We start from the raw sequence: 10,000 nt of genomic DNA on the forward strand, positions 1-10,000 counted from the left end.
TTGTAGCTCTCTAAGAATGGACTGCTTGATTCCTTCAATGAGCTCCTCCCTGAAAGTTCAACAACACCACAGTCACAATGAGGCACAAATGCAAACTGTATGATATTGTAGATTATGTCATAAAAAGGTGTAATGAACTACACCTGTTTTCAGTTCCGCTCGGAGGCAGCTTGCTATTTTTGGTATAAAACTGGTCAAGCAAACCCTGAATCTCCATGCGGACCTTCTCTTTCTCATTCAACTGTGCCTGAGGTTGAAATAAACACAGCATTGATGTGCATTATATGTAGTAGAACTCTTGCAAAACTTAAAAGCTGCTGACTTGCAATATGCAATGATATTAAAACAGCATAAAACTTAGTGGTTAAAAACCATACTTTGAGCCGTTGAATCTCCTCATTCTTTGCCGCTCTCTCAGCATTGAGCTCAGTTAAGAGGATTTCCATGGTCATCATGGAGGACCGTCGATTCTCCAGTTCTCTCTCCTGGCTTTCCAAGATCTGGGTCAGGTCTCTGCTGAAGCTCCCCGGGGTGCAGGGGGTCTAGAATGAGAGTGTGAAAGCAACGTGTTGGGACAAATCCATACAGCAGAGCTATGAGCACCCTTTGAGGAAAAAAGAAGGAGGAACATTTCTATCAGCACGAAGTGCTGCCACGCAAACCCTGAAAGAAAATTTTGTAAATCAAGACTACATTTCTTGCAATTGTGTCCTTTTCTACACAACATTTTACTTTTAGATTTACCAACGTCTTTTGGCTGTATTTTTGACACATCTCCCATACCACAGAATTTTTTATTTTTTTTAGTACGGTAGTTAAAGACAAAATCCACCACCATCAACAAATGTACACTAAATTAACATCACCGATACAGCTATATACAATTTACGTACACTACCGTTCAAAAGTTTGGGGTCACCCAAACAATTTTGTGGAATAGCCTTCATTTCTAAGAACAAGAATAGACTGTCGAGTTTCAGATGAAAGTTCTCTTTTTCTGGCCATTTTGAGCGTTTAATTGACCCCACAAATGTGATGCTCCAGAAACTCAATCTGCTCAAAGGAAGGTCAGTTTTGTAGCTTCTGTAACGAGCTAAACTGTTTTCAGATGTGTGAACATGATTGCACAAGGGTTTTCTAATCATCAATTAGCCTTCTGAGCCAATGAGCAAACACATTGTACCATTAGAACACTGGAGTGATAGTTGCTGGAAATGGGCCTCTATACACCTATGTAGATATTGCACCAAAAACCAGACATTTGCAGCTAGAATAGTCATTTACCACATTAGCAATGTATAGAGTGTATTTCTTTAAAGTTAAGACTAGTTTAAAGTTATCTTCATTGAAAAGTACAGTGCTTTTCCTTCAAAAATAAGGACATTTCAATGTGACCCCAAACTTTTGAACGGTAGTGTATATACATCAATAAATATATAAAGTTAGGATGATTACATAATCAACTAAAGTAATAGCCATGCATCACTGAAAGGTGGACAAAATATATTTAAAAAATGCATTTTAATTATACTTTAACATTTTGTAAAGTCACAGTTTTCACTGTGATTATTTACTTAGGTTTATCTTTTTCATATTAAAATATTTAATTGAAGCCGATACATATGACCTACTCAGTGGCCTAGTGGTTAGAGTGTCCGCTCTGAGATCGGTAGGTTGTGAGTTCAAACCCCGGCCGAGTCATACCAAAGACTATAAAAATGGGACCCATTACCTCCTTGCTTGGCACTCAGCATCAAGGGTTGGAATTGGGGGTTAAATCACCAAAAATTATTTCCGGGCGCTGCCACCGCTCACCCACTGCTCCCCTCACCTCCCAGGGGGTGATCAAGGGTGATGGGTCAAATGCAGAGAATAATTTCGCCACACCTAGTGTGTGTGTGACAATCATTGGTACTTTAACTTTACTTTATATAAAATATCTAACATAAGATATACTAAAAGACAAATAACGTAACCGTTTATCTTAATTTTGTAGTTCAAGATTCAGTTTATATGTATTATAAAGAATAATTCAACATGGTTAGGAGATTTCATTCATTTTTATCATATTCCATGGTAATGCATAGTTTGTCTTCTGAATGTGAACCAGCTCAATCCAGCAACATGAGCATACAGGACTGGTGACACAGTTGATCAGAGAGGCAAGGGAGAGCAAAGGAGATTTGGCAACTCTCTGGCTTGACTTAACCAACGCCTACGGATCTGTCCCGCACAAACTTGTTGAAATAGCACTGACAAGACAACATGTTCCTGGGAAGATCTGCAATCTCATCATGAACTACTACAACAACTTCAAAGCAAGAGTCTCCTCAAGCCAAGTAACATCTGCCTGGCACCGCCTGGAGAAGGGCATAATCACTGGTTGTACAATCTCAGTGTCACTCTTCTCCTTGGCAATGAACATGATTGTCAAGTCTGCGGAGGTTGAATGCAGAGGGCCAAAATCAAGATCTGGGACCCGGCAGCCCCCCATAAGAGCTTTTATGGATGACTTGACAGTGATGACCACATCCGTGCCTGGGTGCAGGTGGCTCCTCCAGGGGCTTGAACGGCTCATCACATGGGCAAAGATGAGCTTCAAACCAGCAAAGTCCAGGTCTCTGTCCCTAAAGAAAGGTAAAGTGGCCGACCATTTCCGCTTTACAGTTGGAGAGTACTTGATTCCAACGGTGATCGAAAGACCTGTCAAGAGCCCGGGCAAGAACTTTGATAGCTCCCTGAAGGATGCAGTGGCTTTGCAGCAGACAAAGAGCGACCTGACCTCATGGCTCACAGCCATCGACAAATCTGGTCTCCCAGGAAAGTTTAAAGCCTGGATGTACCAACACGGAGTCTTGCCTAGAATACTCTGGCCTCTGTTAATCTACGAGGTACCAATGACAACGGTTGAGGTACTAGAGAAGACCATCAGCCAGTTCCTAAGGAGATGGCTGGGGCTCCCTTGGTCCTTAAGCAGCATTGCTCTTTATGGCCATTCCACCAAGCTGCAGCTCTCTCTTAGGGGACAGTTGGAGGAATTCAAGGTCACCCGCTCCAGAGAGGTAATGATGTACAGCAGTGGTCCCCAACCACCGGGCCACCGATTGGTACCGGGCCGCGCAAGAAATTAATTATTTTTTTTTAAATTAAATCAACATAAAAAACACAATATATACATTATATATCAATATAGATCAATACAGTCTGCAGGGATACAGTCCGTAAGCACACGATTGTATTTCTTTATGAAATTTTTTTTTAAAAAAACAAACAATTCTACCCCCCGGTCCGTGGGACAAATTTTCAAGCGTTGACCGGTCCCCAGCTACAAAAAGGTTGGGGACCACTGATGTACAGGGACTCCGCAGATATCAAGGTCACCTCGGCAGGAATCGTTGTTAAGACCAGAAGGAAGTCGCAGGCTCAAGAAGCCGTAAGCAGAGCAGAGGCGCGGCTGAGGCACAAAACCTTGTTGGGTACTGTGGCAAGGGGGAGGGCAGGCCTTGGCAGCTTTCCAAAGCCACGCTGGGACCGGGCCCGTGGCAAGGAGAAGTGCCAACTGGTTCAAGAGGAGATCCGTGCAGAGGTGGAGGAAAAACGTTGCTGCCGGATGGTCAGCATGTCCAAACAAGGGGTGTGGACAAGGTGGGAGCATGCAGAACCTCGAAAACTCACCTGGGCAGAGCTCTGGAGAGCTGAACCTCTGAGCACAAAATTCCTCATACAGTCTGTGTACGATGTCCTTCCATGCCCCGCCAACCTGAACATCTGGGGCCTAGCAGACACTCCGGAGTGCAAACTGTGCCAGAGGAGGTACACCTGGGAGCACATCCTGAGCAGTTGCCCAAAGGCACTAGGGGAGGGGCGGTATCGCTGGCGCCACGACCAAGTTTTAAAAGCCCTGGCGGATTCTATCTGCGCAGCGATACAAAACAGCAAGTCCCAGGCCGCATTGAAGCAATCAATCACCTTCATCAGAGCAGGACAGAAGGCAAGCCGCCAGCCCAACTTCTCAGGAGGGCTCCTGGCCACCGCTCGTGACTGGCAGCTCCATGTTGACCTGGGAAGGCAACTCAAGTTCCCGGCCAATATCGCTACCACGTCACTCCGCCCAGACATGGTGTTAACATCGGAGTCAACCAAGCAAGTGGTGCTACTGGAGCTGACTGTCCCCTGGGAGGAGCGAATTGACGAAGCAAATGAGTGAAAGAGGGCCAAATACGCTGAGCTCGCTGTAGAGTGTCGGAGTAACGGCTGGAGAGCCCGCTGTAAACCAGTCTAAATTGGGTGCAGGGGTTTTGCTGGTCACTCACTACAGCGTGTGTTCAGAATCCTTGGCATTAGAGGACTGCAGTCGAGAAAAGCCACCAAGAACATCCTAGAGGCCGCAGAAAAGGCCTCCCGGTGGCTGTGGATCCGTAGGGGGGGATCCGTAGTCCGCTACTTGGACACAGGCCGGGGTCTGATCACCCCCGGCTGGGTCGCCCGGGCGAGGGTGTCTAATGATTAAAGACCCGAAACACCCTATGACCCCGGGTTTATCACTGATGACATGTCCAAGCATCATCGTGAGGTGTATTTAAGTTATATACATATATATATATACATATATATATACATATATATATATATATATATGTATATATATATATGTACATGTATATATATATATATATATATATATATATATATATATATATGTATATATATATATATATATATATATATATATATATATATATATATATATATATATATATATATATATATATATATATATACATACATACATATATGGGCGCAGTTGGGTGTTCCAACAGGACAATGACCACAAACACACGTCAAAAGTGGTAAAGGAATGGCTAAATCAGGCTAGAATTAAGGTTTTAGAATGGCCTTCCCAAAGTCCTGACTTAAACGTGTGGACAATGCTGAAGAAACAAGTCCATGTCAGAAAAATCACCAACTTTAGCTGAACTGCACCAATTTTGTCGAGAGGGGTGATCAAAAACTCAACCAGAAGCTTGCCAGAAGCTTGTGGATGGCTACCAAAAGCACCTTATTGCAGTGAAACTTGCCAAGGGACATGTAACCAAATATTAACATTGCTGTATGTATACTTTTGACCCAGCAGATTTGGTCACATTTTCAGTAGACCCATAATAAATTAATTAAAAAAATAAAACTTCATAAATGTTTTTTGTGACCAACAAGTACGTGCTCCAATCACTCTATCACAAAAAAATAAGAGTTGTAGATATTGGAAACTCAAGACAGTCATGACATTATGTTCTTTACAAGTGTATGTACATTTTTGATCGCGACTGTATGTATACACACACACATGTATGTATATAATGTATACACACACACGTATAAATGTTATATATATATATATATATATATATATATATATATATATATATATATATATATATATATATATATATATATATATATATATATATATGTTGTTTTGTTGTTGTTGTTTTTGTTGTCTCTCTCTGTCTTATCCCCTTTTTGTCCCCGCAATTTCCCCCTCTGTCTTCTTTTTTCTTCTTTCTGTGCCCTCCTGCCTGGTCCGGGTGCGCCAAACATTAAATACATACATTTAATAAAGTCAAATACAAATAAGGCAACAAGAGAAGTATACCATTCTTCTCTTTTATAAAACAATTATGTACTACAGTTATGGGCATCTACATCAACAATATGATTTGCCCGAGTGGTTGGACAAGACATGTAAAAAAATTTAATATAAATATTGTCAGACACAAAACATAGTTGATACGCTCCTGCATCAATTTTCGTCACATCAACCTTCCATTCAACTTTTGCCATGTTCGTCCTTTGTTTACAATGAGCTCGCAAACTCGCTTACTATCATAGCACTTTTAATGATAAGGACATTAAATGTTACTCAAGTCTGTCTGCCCGTCTGTGGCGTCATCACCATCAGTCATCAATACATAGAATGGCGGAAACCTACTGTGGTCGAGAAAGGTCACAACAAATGCAAACGCCACAAAACAATTGCTTGTATTCCGACAAGTGATTTTTTTCCTGGAAGTGAAAACCAGTGGTGGTCAACAAAGCTAAGATGACAGTTGTACTGCAAGTACACAAGGGGCTTATATCTTCCTGCAAAAAGCAGATGAGAACATTTTTTTTAACTATGCAATGGAATAGATTCCTATACTTTATCAAAAAAAAGATTTGTCTCGTGATAAAGGATTATTGGTCAGTGCAGTTCCTAAAAATATCAAACTATTGTGTGCTCTTGATGCCATTCTACACGACATGGATGTCTACAACTTCTTTGTGTATGGTTGGATCAAGGACATTGGTATCAAGACTCACCCAGATAAATACGCAATTGATCAGATAAGGTTGCATTTCATTATTTAACTTTGTGTCTACAGTCAGGTTTGTTGCCTTCCCTTGCTGTTGCAAGTGCCGTTCACGAGTATGTGTATTTTTCCCCATCTTTTAAAAAATATAACTATAGATCTCATGTGCTGAAAGTTGCCTTTGATAAAAGCTTAACTCTTTTAGGTTTTGCTTTCATTTGATTTATTTTACTTAGATTCACCAAGTTGGTGCTTTACGGAACACTTGTAGCAAAAATGTGTCTTAAATACAAATAATATCAAGATAATACTTAAATGGGAAATAATAAACGTTAAAAGTATAACAAACAAACCTTTAACAGAGTGGTCACTGCAAACTCGTGCATTCTTCGGCTCTGCTCCCTTATACTGGAGTGCATGGTACTTATGTCATCTTTTTTTCATAAAATCTTGCACTCTTGCACCATTCTTGATAACCTCTCGAGGAACTCTGAAGAAACGTTTATCGTTTTTGCAATTTAAACGATTCGTACAGCCGAAAACAATGCAAGCATAGGGCATCGTTCTTTGAGAAAGGCTAAATGGCGCATAGTAGCCATTGAGACAGACGCTGGCTTGACCACCACGCATATTCAATGAGCCGGAAATGATGTCATTTTGAATCCAAGCAGTATTATATTGCCACAACACAACAACTTTCAGCTACAGCACGATTGTAAAAGCCACAACAAAATAATATAAAGCCGCAACACAACTTAAAGCCACAAAGGACACAACCGACACAACAAAAGAGCGGAGCAAGATTTTGAAAAAAATTTAAACATGTGTCGTGAACATATTAGATTTGCCATGCTTGTCCAATTACGTTTAGCTCGCAACCTCAGTTGCTCTTAGCTTACTTGTATCTTAACACTTCAGGACTTGTTAATATTCCGTGAATAACTAAAATACCAACATTTTCTTTACATCTTATTTTTTGTTGATATTTCATTAAAAAGAAAAAAACGTGGTAGTGATATTTTGACACAAAAATTTATGTTTAATAAAAACAGATTTAAGGCGTTTTCGCAGAAATTTCAGACGCCTAATACAGAGAATATAGAAAGTGTACTATACGTACCTTAAGTATTGACTTAGGTGTTGACTCCACATCTATGGTTTTCTCCACAGCTTCGTGCTGCTGCTGCATCTGCATCACACACAGCTCGTATTATATGACAAAATTATTATTGGAATAATTTCTTGATGAAAAAAAATTACTTCTTGCTGTAGGTTTTGTATCAGTACATCCTTTTGAGCAGTTTGCTCTTGAGCTGCTTGGAGGTGGCTGCTCTGCTCATCCAAGACCTTTGTGAGTCTTTCCACCTCCTCATTGGCATAAGTCATTTCTTCCTGCAACACCTCAACCTGGCACACACACACACAAACACAGTGACTTTGACTGTCATTGTACCTAACTTTAAATGACGTGATGGCATTTAACTGACACGGAGTGTGCTGTTAAGCACAATCACCTCTATTTTGTTAGATGCAATGCTCCTCTCTAAAGTTTCCTTCAGTTCTGTGATTTCTGTGTGCATCTTAAAGTTTTGCTCCCGTATATTTTCTCGTTCCAAGCAGGCAGCGTTGTACTTGGCCTGGAGAAGCAATCACAAGACAAAGTAATTTAGCCACAGGGAGGAGGAAATATAAGGGCCGTTCTAACCATAACCTGAATAAAGGTAGAACAACATGTGCGGTATTGAAGCGGAATTACCATAGTCATGTAAAGCTCTATACGTAAGTTAAAGCACTTCCTCGTTCACATCCATAATGAGAATAAATTCCTAACATAAAGTTTACAATTGTTTATGTATTTCTTGCATACCCTTTGACTAACAACCATCTAAACAATACCGCCACATGGCCCAAGACATGACTGATGAAACAAAAGGTCTTAAGTACAGTAAGGTCTGTGATGTCGCCCGAAAGATGGGTAATGGTCTGGTCCTTGTGTCTCAGCTCACTCCGGACATCTCTGGTTTGGTTGATCAGATCAACAAAGACATCCTGACAAAGAGGGAACAAAATTAAAATGAATTCAGTTCAGTTTGGCAGAATATACAAGTAAAAACATGGAGTCATTGGACAACAAATAAATTGCACATACTTTGTCCTGTTCTATTTTCTGTTCCAGGCCTTTTATAGTTTTATTGGCAGATGATTGGTTCTGCTCTAGATGATCAAGTTTGGATACCTTTGAAATTACATTGAGCGGGTGAAAAGAAGTAGTGTAGAATTTTAATAATAAATATATAATGATACTTACATGCTGGTGGATTTGTACGGTCATGTCTGAGATTTGTTTTCTAAGCTCTGTGTTCTCTTGAACAGTTTCACCAAGTTCTCTGAAAGCACACAAGATGACTTATGTCAAGTAGTCATATGTTTGCAGACTATCATGGACTCACTTTGATATACTTTCTTTGTTTTCTCTTAACTGGGAGGTCAGCGTGCTTGTGTGCTTCTGCTCCAATTCCAGGAAGTTGTTTAATTCCTAGAGCAGGAAACAACACCAGAACTTCAGTTATTTGACAGCTCACATTTTAGGGAGAGAAGTTTGAGTTCACTCACTGCAATCTGAGCCTGCAGTGCACCCATCTCATGCTGCCTGTCCGCCAGCTGCTGTCTCGCATGATCCGCATCAAACTTGGCCTCGGCTTGCAGCTGGTCAAAAGAATCCTGCAGAGTCCGATGCTGCTCCAGGAGCTGCTCCCACTCCAGCCTGCCACCAAAACATTGCTGATGTCATACCTACCGTACAGCAGGGGTATTCGCCTCAAATTCCAATATTTACAATCAGAGAAAAGTTGGAGGTGGTAAGGTCAGAATGGACACGCTGGATTTAAGGCTATGTTTAAAAACTGAAATAGCAAAAATACATTTAAATTAAAACAAAAACAATAAAATAGACTCTGAAATAGACTAAAAAATAAAAAAGCCTGAATTTCCCCCTGGGGATCAATAAAGTATCCATCTATCTGAAAGAACATTAATTAGCAGCTCTTGTGCAGTGAATAAATATGTCAGAAGTAAGGTGGATTGTTCCTGTTGGGCTCTAAGATTGCTTAATAGCGAGGTGACAAAGGCGAACGAATCAAGTCTTTTAAACTGCTCTTCTAGGTGAACGGCGAGAACTGAGTTCCTGTCGAAAGTTGTTTGGGAGCCATTTTTTTTAAATGAAAAATGCCCACGCTGCCTCTTTTACTGTTACACCAGGGAAAAGGAGATATTGGCACCCGAAAAAAAGCACTTCAGCAGGTACAGAGTTTCATTTACATTGTTATCATGCATTATAAACCTATTTACGTTTTATTCCGTTTTGTATATTTATTTCGGTATTGTTAAAATGTTGGTGGAAAGTTTTACTTTGCAGGGACTTAATTTGTAGCATGCATATTTTTTATTGGGCCTGAAAGGTTTTTAGGTATGGGAAAATACTAAATAGTGATCTCATTATCAAAGCTTGGAGATATGGCACTACCTAATAGAATGCATACAACAAGCCAAAGTAAATTATATTTTCAGAATAGTTTTCACCAATACAGCAAATATTGGCGAAATATTAATGACAATTATTATGTTACAAATATAACTGCTACAAGAGATTG

At 40.3% G+C, this 10,000-nt stretch overlaps 1 protein-coding gene across 1 annotated transcript in view; it reads right to left on the reverse strand.

The window, feature by feature from the left end:
- The window catches only part of LOC133646888 (kinesin-like protein KIF15-B), a 26,013-nt gene that overhangs the window by 5,443 nt on the left and 10,570 nt on the right, over nucleotides 1–10,000 (reverse strand). The window contains exons 21-31 of the mRNA XM_062042778.1: nucleotides 8,964–9,114; nucleotides 8,801–8,886; nucleotides 8,659–8,737; nucleotides 8,500–8,586; nucleotides 8,295–8,399; nucleotides 7,865–7,987; nucleotides 7,611–7,757; nucleotides 7,471–7,539; nucleotides 378–542; nucleotides 144–247; nucleotides 1–49 (exon numbers count right to left, since the gene is read on the reverse strand). The exon at nucleotides 1–49 is cut by the window's left edge and continues 18 nt beyond it. Coding sequence (XP_061898762.1) covers nucleotides 1–49; nucleotides 144–247; nucleotides 378–542; nucleotides 7,471–7,539; nucleotides 7,611–7,757; nucleotides 7,865–7,987; nucleotides 8,295–8,399; nucleotides 8,500–8,586; nucleotides 8,659–8,737; nucleotides 8,801–8,886; nucleotides 8,964–9,114 — 1,165 coding nt within the window. The remainder of the gene's footprint in view (nucleotides 50–143; nucleotides 248–377; nucleotides 543–7,470; nucleotides 7,540–7,610; nucleotides 7,758–7,864; nucleotides 7,988–8,294; nucleotides 8,400–8,499; nucleotides 8,587–8,658; nucleotides 8,738–8,800; nucleotides 8,887–8,963; nucleotides 9,115–10,000) is intronic.

The sequence above is a fragment of the Entelurus aequoreus genome, linkage group LG03 (assembly GCF_033978785.1).
Source record: "Entelurus aequoreus isolate RoL-2023_Sb linkage group LG03, RoL_Eaeq_v1.1, whole genome shotgun sequence".
In the NCBI taxonomy this organism is placed as follows: domain Eukaryota; kingdom Metazoa; phylum Chordata; class Actinopteri; order Syngnathiformes; family Syngnathidae; genus Entelurus; species Entelurus aequoreus.